Source organism: Oncorhynchus mykiss, chromosome 3, assembly GCF_057628025.1.
Source record: "Oncorhynchus mykiss isolate SJ-2025 chromosome 3, ASM5762802v1, whole genome shotgun sequence".
Taxonomy (NCBI): Eukaryota; Metazoa; Chordata; class Actinopteri; order Salmoniformes; family Salmonidae; genus Oncorhynchus; species Oncorhynchus mykiss.
In genome coordinates this window covers 4,718,204-4,738,069 of record NC_143024.1, presented here as the reverse complement: position 1 = coordinate 4,738,069, position 19,866 = coordinate 4,718,204, and the positions used below count along the sequence as shown (strand labels likewise).

General features: G+C 43.6%; 1 protein-coding gene across 6 annotated transcripts in view; it reads left to right on the top strand.

The window, feature by feature from the left end:
- The first annotated feature begins 2,781 nt into the window (after nucleotides 1-2,781).
- LOC149984275 (WASH complex subunit 5-like) overlaps nucleotides 2,782-19,866 on the top strand; it is a 63,685-nt gene continuing 46,600 nt past the window's right edge. For 5 of the 6 annotated variants that reach the window (XM_090219568.1, XM_090219571.1, XM_090219579.1 and 2 more), the window contains exons 1-4: nucleotides 2,782-3,077; nucleotides 3,341-3,580; nucleotides 4,303-4,448; nucleotides 19,316-19,400. In XM_090219568.1, coding sequence (XP_090075694.1) covers nucleotides 3,395-3,580; nucleotides 4,303-4,448; nucleotides 19,316-19,400 — 417 coding nt within the window. In that variant the 5' untranslated portion in view covers nucleotides 2,782-3,077; nucleotides 3,341-3,394. The remainder of the gene's footprint in view (nucleotides 3,078-3,340; nucleotides 3,581-4,302; nucleotides 4,449-19,315; nucleotides 19,401-19,866) is intronic. The other variant, XM_090219575.1, reaches the window with a different exon arrangement.

Sequence of the window (19,866 nt, the reverse complement as noted above, 5' to 3'; positions counted from 1 at the left end):
GTGCTATTTCATAGTTTTGATGTCTTCACTATTATTCTTCAATGTAGAAAATAGTTTTAAAAAATAAAGAAAGACTCCTGAATACAAACCAAGAGCATTTACCTATAACTCTACTGGGTCTCTAGAAAACCTTGAGTCTGTCCGTCACCGGGCCTAGAGAGAGGTCTGAAGTTGAGCCGGGCTGCGGCGACAAGTGTGGTAGACACTTTCACTGGTTGCCATGGCAGTTCCATCAGAACCGATTTTGGAGGGAGATGTTTTTGGGGAAAAAGTGGATTCCTGTTTTTTTGGCCGACCCGTATGTTGTTTTAGGCTGTGTACGGACAAACTGGGAGGGGGCAGGGGCAGAACGACTGATTTGTATCTTGGGGATTTGCAACCTTTCGGTTACTTGGGGCGGCAGGGTAGCCTAGTGGTTAGAGCGTTGGACTAGTAACCGGAAGGTTGCGAGTTCAAACTCCCGAGCTGACAAGGTACAAATCTGTCGTTCTGCCCCTGAACAGGCAGTTAACCCACTGTTCCCAGGCCGTCATTGAAAATAAGAATTTGTTCTTAACTGACTTGCCTGGTTAAATAAAGGTAAAATAAATAAAATAAAAAACTTGTCCAACGCTCTAACGACTAGACTACCCTGCCGCCCCGAAATCCCATCACTACTCGGATCAGGGCGCTGCTCAAATTAGTGATCAGTGGGGAAGTATTGAGTATAGAGTTGGATCAAATAAAAAATAATATTCTTGGTGTTTGTCACGTCCACCGTTTGGTGAGACGTAGACCCAGTGGCAATGGCGAGTCTGAGAATACCCCGTCTGTCTTGTTGAGCTTCGACACAGTTTCTACTTATCAGTTTCTACTGATAAGGTAACCTGGTCACATAGACTAGACGTAACACACATAGACTAGACGTAACATACTAAATGAAAAATCCGATATGCAAAAATGTGCATTATATGTTTGGTGTGGTTACGTAAGACAAAAGGTTACTTAAGGAAAAGACTAAAGTAGGTTGGTTGGTCGGGGTGGATGGGTGGGCGTATAATGCGAACATTTAGGTGTTCAAATCTCATCACAGACAACTTTAGCATTTAAGCTAATTAGCAACTTTGCAACTACTTACTACTTTTTAGCTTCTTTGCAACTACTTAGCATGTTAGCTAACCCTAACTCTAACCTTAACCCTTTAAACTAACTCCTAACCTTAACCCTTTAAACTAACCCCTAACCTTAACCCTTTAAACTAACTCCTAACCTTAACCCTTTAAACTAACCCCTAACCTTAACCCTTTAAACTAACTCCTAACCTTAACCCTTTAAACTAACTCCTAACCTTAACCCTTTATTTTAAAAAAAAAAACTTTATTTAACTAGGCATGTCAGTTAAGAACAAATTCTTACCAAAAGGCCTCCTGCGGGAACGTGGGATAAATGTTTAAAAAATAGGACAAAACACATTACGACAAGAGAGACACCACAACACTACATAAAGAGAGACCTAAAGACAACAACATAGCATGGTAGCAATACAACATGGTAGCAGCACAAAACATGGTACAAACATTATTGGGCACAGACAACAGCACAAAAGGCAAGAAGGTAGAGACAACAATACATAATGTGAAGCAGCCATAACTGTAGCCCTAACATGAACCCTAACCTTAACCCCTAATCCCCTATCTTATCTAACCTTAGCCACCAAGCTAACATTAACGATTAGCCACCTAGCCACCTATATAACATTAGTTACAACAAATTGGAAATCGGAACATGTATGATTTTTGCAAATTTGTAACATATTGTATGAATTGTGATTCATAACATATCAGTCGAAATGTAAAATGTACATCCACAAGTTAATACATACCATGCGAAACTTAAACATATCACACTAATTGGAACTCCTGTAGTTACATTTACTATGTTACGTTTACCCCTTAAGTCCAGGTTGGATAAGGTGACGTAAGGTTATAGTTGCTATTCTGTGAGGGCCTACAGTATGTTCCAAACCCGTTACGGTGCTTTAGGTGCCAAGGATTCAGAGGTGTTGCAGCAGTGTGAAGAAGGGAGATCCCAAGATGTGAGAACTGTGCAGGATAGGAGTGTAAAGCTGGGATAGAGAAAGCACTGTGGGGTTGCCAATGCAGCTGGGGATACATAGTGCCCTGAGAGAGAGAGAGAGAGAGAGAGACAGGTTGAGATTGCCAGAGTTCGCATGGGGTAGAACGTTTCCTATGCTGAGGCAGTGAAGAGAGTAGCGGATAGCCCAAAGGTGAGTGATTCGACTGGAAGCCCCCCCCCCCCCCCCCCCCTCACTGAGTAGGCCAGAAGTAAGGTTGGATTTCTTGTGTTTGTAGCCATGGTGATCAACTGTACTGCGCTGATGGAGCAGAAACCACAGAAGATAGATGAGGTAGTTGCAGCAGCAGAGAGATTTTAGTGTAGAAGATCTGCAAGGAGTTTAGAGAAGAGAGGTTACATCCTCCCAGGCTGATGTTGAGGGCTCGAAGAAGTGGGAGGGTGTACAGGTACAGGGTTAGATAGTGTATAGGTACAGGGTTAGATTTAATGGGTGCAGGGTTAGTTGATATAGTGGTGAGGTTTTAATGGGTGTAGGGTTAGTTGGTATAGTGGTGAGGGAGGTTTTAATGGGCGCAGGGTTAGTTTGTATAGTGGTGAGGTTTTAACGGGTACAGGGTTAATTGGTATAGTGGTGAGGGAGGTTTTAATGGGTGTAGGATTAGTTAGTAGGCCAATTTTTTCACAAAGTAATGAATTCATACCACAGAATAGTAGGCTGATACACAGCCAATACAGTAGGTGGCGACATGCACCTATATTATTTGTTTGAGGACCGCCATAATAGCAACGAAGAAGAAGAAGCGGCAGAAAATTCACACGAAGAAGAAAAGCCCCCTGCTCTTAGTCTTGACTTCGTCGCCATCTAGTGGTCCACAAACACTCTGCAGGGAAGATGAATCATGTGGTTTGTCATGTGATGGTAAACAGGAATTGAATTGAAAAACTTGAAACGGTCAACATTTAGCGAGCAACTACACTATCTTATAGGTGTATACCTTAAGGTGAGTACGGTTGTGAAATGATGCATGTAAAATATTTAGAAAGTTGAAAACTAGTCATCGCTCGGGTCGGTAGAATTCACCGCTTGTTGCAAAATATCTTTCCGGCCACTAGCTTCAAACTAGCCTGCTGGTGATAACTACATGTACAATTGTTTCATGTAGCTATCTGAACTCGTTAACATTATACAAATGAATACTATTTAGAGATGCAGTTTTAGTCCCTGGTTTAACCTGTGGCAGCTGTGTCTCTTTTTTTTACACAGTACTAGTGTAGAGCCCGAATTGCAGAGGTGCCTTGTCGACCTGAGACCGCCGCCATGGTGGATTTCCTGGCGGAAAACAACCTGTGTGGTCAGGCGGTGCTGAGGATCGTGTCCCGGGGAAACGCTATCATAGCCGAGCTCCTCCGCCTCTCGGAGTTCATCCCTGCTGTCTTCAGACTCAAAGACAAGAGCGACCAGCAGAAATACGGAGACATCATCTGTGACTTCAGCTACTTCAAGGTGAGATGGGAGGGGGGGTTGTCTTGTTAAATGAGTATGAGATGAGATCACAGTGAAAGGACACTGTTTGGGGTGCAGCTCCTTAGATAATGGACACACACACCGCCAGTGTCATGGTTAGGTCTTTCAAGTTATGTGATTGCCACCTGTCATCTATGATCTAGATTGTTTAGAATGTGTTATGGCATGATGATAATGAAGTACAAATCAATGTTTTATTTGGTCACATACACACGGTTAGCAGATGTTAATGTGAGTGTAGTGAAATGCTTGTGCTTCTAGTTCCGACAATGCAGTAATAACCAACGAGTAATCTAGCTAACAATTCCAAAACTACTACCTTACACACACACACAAGTGTAAGGGGATAAAGAATATGTACATAAAGATATGTGAATGAGAGATGGTACAAACAGCATAGGCATGATGATGATGATGATGAAGAACAGGGATAATATTACGTCCATGAGTAACCCTTTATATTCCCCTGTTGCCTTCCAGGGTCCAGAGTACTACGACAGTCTTTCCAGTTATCATGATGATGATGATGATGAAGAACAGGGATAATGTTATGTCCATGAGTAACCCTTTATATTCCCCCGTTGCCTTCCAGGGTCCAGAGTACTACGACAGTCTTTCCAGTTATCACGATGATGATGATGAAGAACAGGGATAATATTACGTCCATGAGTAACCCTTTATATTCCCCCGTTGCCTTCCAGGGTCCAGAGTACTACGACAGTAAGCTAGAAGCCAAACCAGATCTGCAGGATCTGGACGATGAGTTCCGGGAGAACAACCTGGAGATACTTTCACGATTCTACCTGGCGTTTGAAAGTGTCCACAAGTACATCGTTGATCTAATCAGGTCATACAGAATTACCTCCTTACGATATCGACCAAGGGTGTCTGTTTTGGATGTACATATTTTTGGTCTGTTCAGTCATTGAGCTGAAGTCTTTACTGTGTGTTGTGTCAAGTAGTCTGTCTGTCTCTATTTCCTCACCATGCTTTATCTAATCAGCTGTCTCTGTCTCCTCACCATGATTTATCTAATCAGCTGTCTCTGTCTCCTCACCATGCTTTATCTAATCAGCTGTTCTGTCTCTGTCTCCTCACCATGCTTTATCTAATCAGCTGTCTCTGTCTCCTCACCATGCTTTATCTAATCAGCTGTCTCTGTCTCCTCACCACGCTTTATCTAATCAGCTGTTCTGTCTCCTCACCATGCTTTATCTAATCAGCTGTCTCTGTCTCCTCACCATGCTTTATCTAATCAGCTGTCTCTGTTTCCTCACCATGCTTTATCTAATCAGCTGTTCTGTCTCTGTCTCCTCACCATGCTTTATCTAATCAGCTGTTCTGTCTCCTCACCATGCTTTATCTAATCAGCTGTCTCTGTCTCCTCACCATGCTTTATCTAATCAGCTGTTCTGTCTCCTCACCATGCTTTATCTAATCAGCCGTTCTGTCTCCTCACCATGCTTTATCTAATCAGCTGTCTCTGTCTCCTCACCATGCTGTATCTAATCAGCTGTTCTGTCTCTGTCTCCTCACCATGCTTTATCTAATCAGCTGTTCTGTCTCCTCACCATGCTGTATCTAATCAGCTGTTCTGTCTCTGTCTCCTCACCATGCTTTATCTAATCAGCTGTTCTGTCTCCTCACCATGCTTTATCTAATCAGCTGTCTCTGTCTCCTCACCATGCTTTATCTAATCAGCTGTTCTGTCTCCTCACCATGCTTTATCTAATCAGCTGTTCTGTCTCCTCACAATGCTGTATCTAATCAGCTGTTCTGTCTCTGTCTCCTCACCATGCTTTATCTAATCAGCTGTTCTGTCTCCTCACCATGCTTTATCTAATCAGCTGTCTCTGTCTCCTCACCATGCTTTATCTAATCAGCTGTTCTGTCTCCTCACCATGCTTTATCTAATCAGCTGTTCTGTCTCCTCACCATGCTTTATCTAATCAGCTGTTCTGTCTCCTCACCATGCTTTATCTAATCAGCTGTTCTGTCTCCTCACCATGCTTTATCTAATCAGCTGTCTCTGTCTCCTCACCATGCTTTATCTAATCAGCTGTCTCTGTCTCCTCACCATGCTTTATCTAATCAGCTGTCTCTGTCTCCTCACCATGCTTTATCTAATCAGCTGTCTCTGTCTCCTCACCATGCTTTATCTAATCAGCTGTCTCTGTCTCCTCACCATGCTTTATCTAATCAGCTGTTCTGTCTCTCTCCTCACCATGCTTTATCTAATCAGCTGTCTCTGTCTCCTCACCATGCTTTATCTAATCAGCTGTCTCTGTCTCCTCACCATGCTTTATCTAATCAGCTGTTCTGTCTCTGTCTCCTCACCATGCTTTATCTAATCAGCTGTTCTGTCTCCTCACCATGCTTTATCTAATCAGCTGTTCTGTATCCTCACCATGCTGTATCTAATCAGCTGTTCTGTCTCTGTCTCCTCACCATGCTTTATCTAATCCGCTGTCTCTGTCTCCTCACCATGCTTTATCTAATCAGCTGTCTCTGTCTCCGCACCATGCTTTATCTAATCAGCTGTTCTGTCTCCTCACCATGCTTTATCTAATCAGCTGTCTCTGTCTCCTCACCATGCTTTATCTAATCAGCTGTCTCTGTCTCCTCACCATGCTTTATCTAATCAGCTGTCTCTGTCTCCTCACCATGCTTTATCTAATCAGCTGTCTCTGTCTCCTCACCATGCTTTATCTAATCAGCTGTCTCTGTCTCCTCACCATGCTTTATCTAATCAGCTGTCTCTGTCTCCTCACCATGCTTTATCTAATCAGCTGTTCTGTCTCCTCACCATGCTTTATCTAATCAGCTGTCTCTGTTTCCTCACCATGCTTTATCTAATCAGCTGTTCTGTCTCTGTCTCCTCACCATGCTTTATCTAATCAGCTGTTCTGTCTCTGTCTCCTCACCATGCTTTATCTAATCAGCTGTCTCTGTTTCCTCACCATGCTTTATATAATCAGCTGTTCTGTCTCTGTCTCCTCACCATGCTTTATCTAATCAGCTGTTCTGTCTCTGTCTCCTCACCATGCTTTATCTAATCAGCTGTTCTGTCTCCTCACCATGCTTTATCTAATCAGCTGTCTCTGTCTCCTCACCATGCTTTATCTAATCAGCTGTTCTGTCTCCTCACCATGCTTTATCTAATCAGCTGTTCTGTCTCCTCACCATGCTTTATCTAATCAGCTGTCTCTGTCTCCTCACCATGCTTTATCTAATCAGCTGTTCTGTCTCCTCACCATGCTTTATCTAATCAGCTGTCTCTGTTTCCTCACCATGCTTTATCTAATCAGCTGTTCTGTCTGTCTCCTCACCATGCTTTATCTAATCAGCTGTTCTGTCTCCTCACCATGCTTTATCTAATCAGCTGTTCTGTCTCCTCACCATGCTTTATCTAATCAGCTGTTCTGTCTCCTCACCATGCTGTATCTAATCAGCTGTTCTGTCTCTGTCTCCTCACCATGCTTTATCTAATCAGCTGTTCTGTCTCCTCACCATGCTTTATCTAATCAGCTGTCTCTGTCTCCTCACCATGCTTTATCTAATCAGCTGTTCTGTCTCCTCACCATGCTTTATCTAATCAGCTGTTCTGTCTCCTCACAATGCTGTATCTAATCAGCTGTTCTGTCTCCTCACCATGCTTTATCTAATCAGCTGTCTCTGTCTCCTCACCATGCTTTATCTAATCAGCTGTTCTGTCTCCTCACCATGCTTTATCTAATCAGCTGTTCTGTCTCCTCACCATGCTTTATCTAATCAGCTGTTCTGTCTCCTCACCATGCTTTATCTAATCAGCTGTCTCTGTCTCCTCACCATGCTTTATCTAATCAGCTGTCTCTGTCTCCTCACCATGCTTTATCTAATCAGCTGTTCTGTCTCTGTCTCCTCACCATGCTTTATCTAATCAGCTGTTCTGTCTCCTCACCATGCTTTATCTAATCAGCTGTTCTGTCTCCTCACCATGCTGTATCTAATCAGCTGTTCTGTCTCTGTCTCCTCACCATGCTTTATCTAATCCGCTGTCTCTGTCTCCTCACCATGCTTTATCTAATCAGCTGTCTCTGTCTCCTCACCATGCTTTATCTAATCAGCTGTTCTGTCTCCTCACCATGCTTTATCTAATCAGCTGTCTCTGTCTCCTCACCATGCTTTATCTAATCAGCTGTTCTGTCTCCTCACCATGCTTTATCTAATCAGCTGTCTCTGTCTCCTCACCATGCTTTATCTAATCAGCTGTCTCTGTCTCCTCACCATGCTTTATCTAATCAGCTGTCTCTGTCTCCTCACCATGCTTTATCTAATCAGCTGTCTCTGTCTCCTCACCATGCTTTATCTAATCAGCTGTTCTGTCTCCTCACCATGCTTTATCTAATCAGCTGTTCTGTCTCCTCACCATGCTTTATCTAATCAGCTGTCTCTGTCTCCTCACCATGCTTTATCTAATCAGCTGTTCTGTCTCTGTCTCCTCACCATGCTTTATCTAATCAGCTGTCTCTGTTTCCTCACCATGCTTTATATAATCAGCTGTCTCTGTTTCCTCACCATGCTTTATCTAATCAGCTGTCTCTGTTTCCTCACCATGCTTTATCTAATCAGCTGTTCTGTCTCTGTCTCCTCACCATGCTTTATCTAATCAGCTGTTCTGTCTCCTCACCATGCTTTATCTAATCAGCTGTCTCTGTCTCCTCACCATGCTTTATCTAATCAGCCGTTCTGTCTCCTCACCATGCTTTATCTAATCAGCTGTCTCTGTTTCCTCACCATGCTTTATCTAATCAGCTGTTCTGTCTCTGTCTCCTCACCATGCTTTATCTAATCAGCTGTTCTGTCTCCTCACCATGCTGTATCTAATAAGCTGTTCTGTCTCTGTCTCCTCACCATGCTTTATCTAATCAGCTGTTCTGTCTCCTCACCATGCTGTATCTAATCAGCTGTTCTGTCTCCTCACCATGCTTTATCTAATCAGCTGTCTCTGTCTCCTCACCATGCTTTATCTAATCAGCTGTTCTGTCTCCTCACCATGCTTTATCTAATCAGCTGTTCTGTCTCCTCACCATGCTTTATCTAATCAGCTGTTCTGTCTCCTCACAATGCTGTATCTAATCAGCTGTTCTGTCTCTGTCTCCTCACCATGCTTTATCTAATCAGCTGTCTCTGTCTCCTCACCATGCTTTATCTAATCAGCTGTTCTGTCTCCTCACCATGCTTTATCTAATCAGCTGTTCTGTCTCCTCACCATGCTTTATCTAATCAGCTGTTCTGTCTCCTCACCATGCTTTATCTAATCAGCTGTCTCTGTCTCCTCACCATGCTTTATCTAATCAGCTGTCTCTGTCTCCTCACCATGCTTTATCTAATCAGCTGTTCTGTCTCCTCACCATGCTTTATCTAATCAGCTGTTCTGTCTCCTCACCATGCTTTATCTAATCAGCTGTTCTGTCTCCTCACCATGCTTTATCTAATCAGCTGTCTCTGTCTCCTCACCATGCTTTATCTAATCAGCTGTCTCTGTCTCCTCACCATGCTTTATCTAATCAGCTGTCTCTGTCTCCTCACCATGCTTTATCTAATCAGCTGTTCTGTCTCTGTCTCCTCACCATGCTTTATCTAATCAGCTGTTCTGTCTCTGTCTCCTCACCATGCTTTATCTAATCAGCTGTTCTGTCTCCTCACAATGCTGTATCTAATCAGCTGTTCTGTCTCTGTCTCCTCACCATGCTTTATCTAATCAGCTGTCTCTGTCTCCTCACCATGCTTTATCTAATCAGCTGTTCTGTCTCCTCACCATGCTTTATCTAATCAGCTGTTCTGTCTCCTCACCATGCTTTATCTAATCAGCTGTTCTGTCTCCTCACCATGCTTTATCTAATCAGCTGTTCTGTCTCCTCACCATGCTTTATCTAATCAGCTGTCTCTGTCTCCTCACCATGCTTTATCTAATCAGCTGTCTCTGTCTCCTCACCATGCTTTATCTAATCAGCTGTCTCTGTCTCTGTCTCCTCACCATGCTTTATCTAATCAGCTGTTCTGTCTCCTCACAATGCTGTATCTAATCAGCTGTTCTGTCTCTGTCTCCTCACCATGCTTTATCTAATCAGCTGTTCTGTCTCTGTCTCCTCACCATGCTTTATCTAATCAGCTGTTCTGTCTCCTCACAATGCTGTATCTAATCAGCTGTTCTGTCTCTGTCTCCTCACCATGCTTTATCTAATCAGCTGTTCTGTCTCCTCACCATGCTTTATCTAATCAGCTGTTCTGTCTCCTCACCATGCTTTATCTAATCAGCTGTTCTGTCTCCTCACCATGCTTTATCTAATCAGCTGTCTCTGTCTCCTCACCATGCTTTATCTAATCAGCTGTCTCTGTCTCCTCACCATGCTTTATCTAATCAGCTGTCTCTGTCTCCTCACCATGCTTTATCTAATCAGCTGTTCTGTCTCTGTCTCCTCACCATGCTTTATCTAATCAGCTGTCTCTGTTTCCTCACCATGCTTTATATAATCAGCTGTTCTGTCTCTGTCTCCTCACCATGCTTTATCTAATCAGCTGTCTCTGTCTCCTCACCATGCTTTATCTAATCAGCTGTTCTGTCTCCTCACCATGCTTTATCTAATCAGCTGTCTCTGTCTCCTCACCATGCTTTATCTAATCAGCTGTCTCTGTTTCCTCACCATGCTTTATCTAATCAGCTGTTCTGTCTCTGTCTCCTCACCATGCTTTATCTAATCAGCTGTCTCTGTTTCCTCACCATGCTTTATATAATCAGCTGTTCTGTCTCTGTCTCCTCACCATGCTTTATCTAATCAGCTGTCTCTGTCTCCTCACCATGCTTTATCTAATCAGCTGTTCTGTCTCCTCACCATGCTTTATCTAATCAGCTGTTCTGTCTCCTCACCATGCTGTATCTAATCAGCTGTTCTGTCTCTGTCTCCTCACCATGCTTTATCTAATCAGCTGTTCTGTCTCCTCACCATGCTTTATCTAATCAGCTGTTCTGTCTCCTCACCATGCTGTATCTAATCAGCTGTTCTGTCTCTGTCTCCTCACCATGCTTTATCTAATCAGCTGTTCTGTCTCCTCACCATGCTTTATCTAATCAGCTGTTCTGTCTCCTCACCATGCTTTATCTAATCAGCTGTTCTGTCTCTGTCTCCTCACCATGCTTTATCTAATCAGCTGTCTCTGTCTCCTCACCATGCTTTATCTAATCAGCTGTTCTGTCTCCTCACCATGCTTTATCTAATCAGCTGTTCTGTCTCCTCACCATGCTTTATCTAATCAGCTGTTCTGTCTCCTCACCATGCTTTATCTAATCAGCTGTTCTGTCTCCTCACCATGCTTTATCTAATCAGCTGTCTCTGTCTCCTCACCATGCTTTATCTAATCAGCTGTCTCTGTCTCCTCACCATGCTTTATCTAATCAGCTGTCTCTGTCTCCTCACCATGCTTTATCTAATCAGCTGTCTCTGTCTCCTCACCATGCTTTATCTAATCAGCTGTTCTGTCTCTCTCCTCACCATGCTTTATCTAATCACCTTTCTCTGTCTCCTCACCATGCTTTATCTAATCAGCTGTCTCTGTCTCCTCACCATGCTTTATCTAATCAGCTGTTCTGTCTCTGTCTCCTCACCATGCTTTATCTAATCCGCTGTCTCTGTCTCCTCACCATGCTTTATCTAATCAGCTGTCTCTGTCTCCTCACCATGCTTTATCTAATCAGCTGTTCTGTCTCCTCACCATGCTTTATCTAATCAGCTGTCTCTGTCTCCTCACCATGCTTTATCTAATCAGCTGTCTCTGTCTCCTCACCATGCTTTATCTAATCAGCTGTCTCTGTCTCCTCACCATGCTTTATCTAATCAGCTGTTCTGTCTCCTCACCATGCATTATCTAATCAGCTGTTCTGTCTCCTCACCATGCTTTATCTAATCAGCTGTCTCTGTTTCCTCACCATGCTTTATCTAATCAGCTGTTCTGTCTCTGTCTCCTCACCATGCTTTATCTAATCAGCTGTTCTGTCTCTGTCTCCTCACCATGCTTTATCTAATCAGCTGTCTCTGTTTCCTCACCATGCTTTATATAATCAGCTGTTCTGTCTCTGTCTCCTCACTTTGCTTTATCTAATCAGCTGTTCTGTCTCCTCACCATGCTTTATCTAATCAGCTGTTCTGTCTCCTCACCATGCTTTATCTAATCAGCTGTCTCTGTCTCCTCACCATGCTTTATCTAATCAGCTGTTCTGTCTCCTCACCATGCTGTATCTAATCAGCTGTTCTGTCTCTGTCTCCTCACCATGCTTTATCTAATCCGCTGTCTCTGTCTCCTCACCATGCTTTATCTAATCAGCTGTCTCTGTCTCCTCACCATGCTTTATCTAATCAGCCGTTCTGTCTCCTCACCATGCTTTATCTAATCAGCTGTTCTGTCTCCTCACCATGCTTTATCTAATCAGCTGTTCTGTCTCCTCACCATGCTGTATCTAATCAGCTGTTCTGTCTCCTCACCATGCTTTATCTAATCAGCTGTTCTGTCTCCTCACCATGCTTTATCTAATCAGCTGTTCTGTCTCCTCACCATGCTTTATCTAATCAGCTGTCTCTGTCTCCTCACCATGCTTTATCTAATCAGCTGTTCTGTCTCCTCACCATGCTTTATCTAATCAGCTGTTCTGTCTCCTCACCATGCTTTATCTAATCCGCTGTCTCTGTCTCCTCACCATGCTTTATCTAATCAGCTGTCTCTGTCTCCTCACCATGCTTTATCTAATCAGCTGTTCTGTCTCCTCACCATGCTTTATCTAATCAGCTGTTCTGTCTCCTCACCATGCTTTATCTAATCAGCTGTCTCTGTCTCCTCACCATGCTTTATCTAATCAGCTGTCTCTGTCTCCTCACCATGCTTTATCTAATCAGCTGTCTCTGTCTCCTCACCATGCTTTATCTAATCAGCTGTCTCTGTCTCCTCACCATGCTTTATCTAATCAGCTGTTCTGTCTCCTCACCTTGCTTTATCTAATCAGCTGTTCTGTCTCCTCACCATGCTTTATCTAATCAGCTGTTCTGTCTCCTCACCATGCTTTATCTAATCAGCTGTCTCTGTCTCCTCACCATGCTTTATCTAATCAGCTGTCTCTGTCTCCTCACCATGCTTTATCTAATCAGCTGTCTCTGTCTCCTCACCATGCTTTATCTAATCAGCTGTTCTGTCTCTCTCCTCACCATGCTTTATCTAATCAGCTGTCTCTGTCTCCTCACCATGCTTTATCTAATCAGCTGTCTCTGTCTCCTCACCATGCTTTATCTAATCAGCTGTCTCTGTCTCCTCACCATGCTTTATCTAATCAGCTGTTCTGTCTCTGTCTCCTCACCATGCTTTATCTAATCAGCTGTTCTGTCTCCTCACCATGCTTTATCTAATCAGCTGTTCTGTCTCTGTCTCCTCACCATGCTGTATCTAATCAGCTGTTCTGTCTCTGTCTCCTCACCATGCTTTATCTAATCCGCTGTCTCTGTCTCCTCACCATGCTTTATCTAATCAGCTGTCTCTGTCTCCTCACCATGCTTTATCTAATCAGCTGTTCTGTCTCCTCACCATGCTTTATCTAATCAGCTGTTCTGTCTCCTCACCATGCTTTATCTAATCAGCTGTTCTGTCTCTGTCTCCTCACCATGCTGTATCTAATCAGCTGTTCTGTCTCTGTCTCCTCACCATGCTTTATCTAATCAGCTGTTCTGTCTCCTCACCATGCTGTATCTAATCAGCTGTCTCTGTCTCCTCACCATGCTTTATCTAATCAGCTGTTCTGTCTCCTCACCATGCTTTATCTAATCAGCTGTCTCTGTCTCCTCACCATGCTGTATCTAATCAGCTGTCTCTGTCTCCTCACCATGCTTTATCTAATCAGCTGTTCTGTCTCCTCACCATGCTTTATCTAATCAGCTGTCTCTGTCTCCTCACCATGCTTTATCTAATCAGCTGTCTCTGTCTCCTCACCATGCTTTATCTAATCAGCTGTTCTGTCTCCTCACCATGCTTTATCTAATCAGCTGTCTCTGTTTCCTCACCATGCTTTATCTAATCAGCTGTTCTGTCTCTGTCTCCTCACCATGCTTTATCTAATCAGCTGTCTCTGTCTCCTCACCATGCTTTATCTAATCAGCTGTTCTGTCTCCTCACCATGCTTTATCTAATCAGCTGTTCTGTCTCTGTCTCCTCACCATGCTTTATCTAATCAGCTGTCTCTGTCTCCTCACCATGCTTTATCTAATCAGCTGTTCTGTCTCCTCACCATGCTTTATCTAATCAGCTGTTCTGTCTCCTCACCATGCTTTATCTAATCAGCTGTCTCTGTCTCCTCACCATGCTTTATCTAATCAGCTGTTCTGTCTCCTCACCATGCTTTATCTAATCAGCTGTTCTGTCTCCTCACCATGCTGTATCTAATCAGCTGTTCTGTCTCTGTCTCCTCACCATGCTTTATCTAATCAGCTGTCTCTGTCTCCTCACCATGCTTTATCTAATCAGCTGTTCTGTCTCCTCACCATGCTTTATCTAATCAGCTGTCTCTGTCTCCTCACCATGCTTTATCTAATCAGCTGTTCTGTCTCTGTTTCCTCACCATGCTGTATCTAATCAGCTGTCTCTATCTCCTCACCATGCTTTATCTAATCAGCTGTTCTGTCTCTGTCTCCTCACCATGCTTTATCTAATCAGCTGTCTCTGTCTCCTCACCATGCTTTATCTAATCAGCTGTCTCTGTCTCCTCACCATGCTGTATCTAATCAGCTGTCTCTGTCTCCTCACCATGCTTTATCTAATCAGCTGTCTCTGTCTCCTCACCATGCTTTATCTAATCAGCTGTTCTGTCTCCTCACCATGCTTTATCTAATCAGCTGTTCTGTCTCCTCACCATGCTTTATCTAATCAGCTGTTCTGTCTCTGTCTCCTCACCATGCTGTATCTAATCAGCTGTTCTGTCTCTGTCTCCTCACCATGCTTTATCTAATCAGCTGTTCTGTCTCCTCACCATGCTGTATCTAATCAGCTGTCTCTGTCTCCTCACCATGCTTTATCTAATCAGCTGTTCTGTCTCCTCACCATGCTTTATCTAATCAGCTGTTCTGTCTCCTCACCATGCTTTATCTAATCAGCTGTTCTGTCTCCTCACCATGCTTTATCTAATCAGCTGTCTCTGTTTCCTCACCATGCTTTATCTAATCAGCTGTTCTGTCTCTGTCTCCTCACCATGCTTTATCTAATCAGCTGTTCTGTCTCCTCACCATGCTTTATCTAATCAGCTGTTCTGTCTCCTCACCATGCTTTATCTAATCAGCTGTCTCTGTCTCCTCACCATGCTTTATCTAATCAGCTGTTCTGTCTCCTCACCATGCTTTATCTAATCAGCTGTTCTGTCTCCTCACCATGCTTTATCTAATCAGCTGTTCTCTCTCTGTCTCCTCACCATGCTTTATCTAATCAGCTGTTCTCTCTCTGTCTCCTCACCATGCTTTATCTAATCAGCTGTCTCTGTCTCCTCACCATGCTGTATCTAATCAGCTGTCTCTGTCTCCTCACCATGCTTTATCTAATCAGCTGTCTCTGTCTCCTCACCATGCTTTATCTAATCAGCTGTTCTGTCTCCTCACCATGCTTTATCTAATCAGCTGTTCTGTCTCCTCACCATGCTTTATCTAATCAGCTGTTCTGTCTCTGTCTCCTCACCATGCTGTATCTAATCAGCTGTTCTGTCTCTGTCTCCTCACCATGCTTTATCTAATCAGCTGTTCTGTCTCCTCACCATGCTTTATCTAATCAGCTGTCTCTGTCTCCTCACCATGCTTTATCTAATCAGCTGTTCTGTCTCCTCACCATGCTTTATCTAATCAGCTGTTCTGTCTCCTCACCATGCTTTATCTAATCAGCTGTCTCTGTCTCCTCACCATGCTTTATCTAATCAGCTGTCTCTGTCTCCTCACCATGCTTTATCTAATCAGCTGTTATGTCTCCTCACCATGCTTTATCTAATCAGCTGTTCTGTCTCCTCACCATGCTGTATCTAATCAGCTGTTCTGTCTCTGTCTCCTCACCATGCTTTATCTTATCCGCTGTCTCTGTCTCCTCACCATGCTTTATCTAATCAGCTGTCTCTGTCTCCTCACCATGCTTTATCTAATCAGCTGTTCTGTCTCCTCACCATGCTTTATCTAGTCAGCTGTCTCTGTCTCCTCACCATGCTTTATCTAATCAGCTGTCTCTGTCTCCTCACCATGCTGTATCTAATCAGCTGTCTCTGTCTCTGTCTCCTCACCATGCTTTATCTAATCAGCTGTTCTGTCTCTGTCTCCTCACCATGCTTTATCTAATCAGCTGTTCTGTCTCTGTCTCCTCACCATGCTTTATCTAATCAGCTGTCTCTGTCTCCTCACCATGCTTTATCTAATCAGCTGTTCTGTCTCCTCACCATGCTTTATCTAATCAGCTGTCTCTGTCTCCTCACCATGCTTTATCTAATCAGCTGTTCTGTCTCTGTTTCCTCACCATGCTGTATCTAATCAGCTGTCTCTATCTCCTCACCATGCTTTATCTAATCAGCTGTCTCTGTCTCCTCACCATGCTTTATCTAATCAGCTGTCTCTGTCTCCTCACCATGCTGTATCTAATCAGCTGTCTCTGTCTCCTCACCATGCTTTATCTAATCAGCTGTCTCTGTCTCCTCACCATGCTTTATCTAATCAGCTGTTCTGTCTCCTCACCATGCTTTATCTAATCAGCTGTTCTGTCTCCTCACCATGCTTTATCTAATCAGCTGTTCTGTCTCCTCACCATGCTTTATCTAATCAGCTGTTCTGTCTCTGTCTCCTCACCATGCTGTATCTAATCAGCTGTTCTGTCTCTGTCTCCTCACCATGCTTTATCTAATCAGCTGTTCTGTCTCCTCACCATGCTGTATCTAATCAGCTGTCTCTGTCTCCTCACCATGCTTTATCTAATCAGCTGTTCTGTCTCCTCACCATGCTTTATCTAATCAGCTGTTCTGTCTCCTCACCATGCTTTATCTAATCAGCTGTTCTGTCTCCTCACCATGCTATATCTAATCAGCTGTCTCTGTTTCCTCACCATGCTTTATCTAATCAGCTGTTCTGTCTCTGTCTCCTCACCATGCTTTATCTAATCAGCTGTTCTGTCTCCTCACCATGCTTTATCTAATCAGCTGTTCTGTCTCCTCACCATGCTTTATCTAATCAGCTGTTCTGTCTCCTCACCATGCTTTATCTAATCAGCTGTTCTCTCTCTGTCTCCTCACCATGCTTTATCTAATCAGCTGTTCTGTCTCTGTCTCCTCACCATGCTTTATCTAATCAGCTGTCTCTGTCTCCTCACCATGCTTTATCTAATCAGCTGTCTCTGTCTCCTCACCATGCTGTATCTAATCAGCTGTCTCTGTCTCCTCACCATGCTTTATCTAATCAGCTGTCTCTGTCTCCTCACCATGCTTTATCTAATCAGCTGTTCTGTCTCCTCACCATGCTTTATCTAATCAGCTGTTCTGTCTCCTCACCATGCTTTATCTAATCAGCTGTTCTGTCTCTGTCTCCTCACCATGCTGTATCTAATCAGCTGTTCTGTCTCTGTCTCCTCACCATGCTTTATCTAATCAGCTGTTCTGTCTCCTCACCATGCTGTATCTAATCAGCTGTCTCTGTCTCCTCACCATGCTTTATCTAATCAGCTGTCTCTGTCTCCTCACCATGCTTTATCTAATCAGCTGTTCTGTCTCCTCACCATGCTTTATCTAATCAGCTGTTCTGTCTCCTCACCATGCTTTATCTAATCAGCTGTTCTGTCTCCTCACCATGCTTTATCTAATCAGCTGTCTCTGTTTCCTCACCATGCTTTATCTAATCAGCTGTTCTGTCTCTGTCTCCTCACCATGCTTTATCTAATCAGCTGTTCTGTCTCCTCACCATGCTTTATCTAATCAGCTGTCTCTGTCTCCTCACCATGCTTTATCTAATCAGCTGTTCTGTCTCCTCACCATGCTTTATCTAATCAGCTGTTCTGTCTCCTCACCATGCTTTATCTAATCAGCTGTTCTCTCTCTGTCTCCTCACCATGCTTTATCTAATCAGCTGTTCTGTCTCTGTCTCCTCACCATGCTTTATCTAATCCGCTGTCTCTGTCTCCTCACCATGCTTTATCTAATCAGCTGTCTCTGTTTCCTCACCATGCTTTATCTAATCAGCTGTTCTGTCTCTGTCTCCTCACCATGCTTTATCTAATCAGCTGTTCTGTCTCCTCACCATGCTTTATCTAATCAGCTGTCTCTGTCTCCTCACCATGCTTTATCTAATCAGCTGTTCTGTCTCCTCACCATGCTTTATCTAATCAGCTGTTCTGTCTCCTCACCATGCTTTATCTAATCAGCTGTTCTGTCTCTGTCTCCTCACCATGCTTTATCTAATCCGCTGTCTCTGTCTCCTCACCATGCTTTATCTAATCAGCTGTCTCTGTCTCCTCACCATGCTTTATCTAATCAGCTGTTCTGTCTCCTCACCATGCTTTATCTAATCAGCTGTCTCTGTCTCCTCACCATGCTTTATCTAATCAGCTGTTCTGTCTCCTCACCATGCTTTATCTAATCAGCTGTCTCTGTCTCCTCACCATGCTTTATCTAATCAGCTGTCTCTGTCTCCTCACCATGCTTTATCTAATCAGCTGTTCTGTCTCCTCACCATGCTTTATCTAATCAGCTGTCTCTGTCTCCTCACCATGCTTTATCTAATCAGCTGTTCTGTCTCCTCACCATGCTTTATCTAATCAGCTGTCTCTGTCTCCTCACCATGCTTTATCTAATCAGCTGTTCTGTCTCTGTTTCCTCACCATGCTGTATCTAATCAGCTGTCTCTATCTCCTCACCATGCTTTATCTAATCAGCTGTTCTGTCTCTGTCTCCTCACCATGCTTTATCTAATCAGCTGTCTGTCTCCTCACCATGCTTTATCTAATCAGCTGTCTCTGTCTCCTCACCATGCTTTATCTAATCAGCTGTTCTGTCTCCTCACCATGCTTTATCTAATCAGCTGTTCTGTCTCCTCACCATGCTTTATCTAATCAGCTGTCTCTGTCTCCTCACCATGCTGTATCTAATCAGCTGTCTCTGTCTCCTCACCATGCTTTATCTAATCAGCTGTCTCTGTCTCCTCACCATGCTGTATCTAATCAGCTGTCTCTGTCTCCTCACCATGCTGTATCTAATCAGCTGTTCTGTCTCCTCACCATGCTTTATCTAATCAGCTGTCTCTGTCTCTGTCTCCTCACCATGCTTTATCTAATCAGCCGTTCTGTCTCCTCACCATGCTTTATCTAATCAGCTGTCTCTGTCTCCTCACCATGCTTTATCTAATCAGCTGTTCTGTCTCTGTCTCCTCACCATGCTTTATCTAATCAGCTGTTCTGTCTCTGTCTCCTCACCATGCTTTATCTAATCAGCTGTTCTGTCTCTGTCTCCTCACCATGCTTTATCTAATCAGCTGTTCTGTCTCCTCACCATGCTTTATCTAATCAGCTGTCTCTGTCTCCTCACCATGCTTTATCTAATCAGCTGTTCTGTCTCTGTCTCCTCACCATGCTTTATCTAATCAGCCGTTCTGTCTCTGTCTCCTCACCATGCTTTATCTAATCAGACGTTCTTCTCTCCAGGTACCTGGATGACCTGTATGAAGGAGTTTACATTCAACAGACCCTGGAGACTGTGCTGCTGAATGAGGATGGAAAACAGCTCCTGGTAAAACAACAACATTTACATCTTTATTTTACTAGTCAAGTCAGTTAAGAACAAATTCGTATTTTCAATGACGTTCTAGGAACAGTGGGTTAACTGCCTTGTTCAGGGGCAGAACGACAGATTTTTTACCTCGTCAGCTTGGGAGATTCGATCTTGCAACCTTTTGGTTACTAGTCCAACGCTCTAACCACCTGCCTACCCCCTCTAACCACTAGGCTACCCTGCCGCCCCAATCTCTTGTAATTACTTAGATTTTGTAAAAGGGCCCCCCGGGGGGGGGCGCGCGCGCGCGTGTTCTCTGGAAGCTTCGTAGCTCTATGATCAACTTATATACATTTAGGAAAATTGTCCTTGTTTGGCGATGTCCTGAAGGTATGTTAGAGTCCTACCATGTGTTGTTTGTCTCCTTGTTAACCAGTGTGAGGTCCTGTATGTCCAGAAGGTATGAGAGAGTCCTACCATGTGT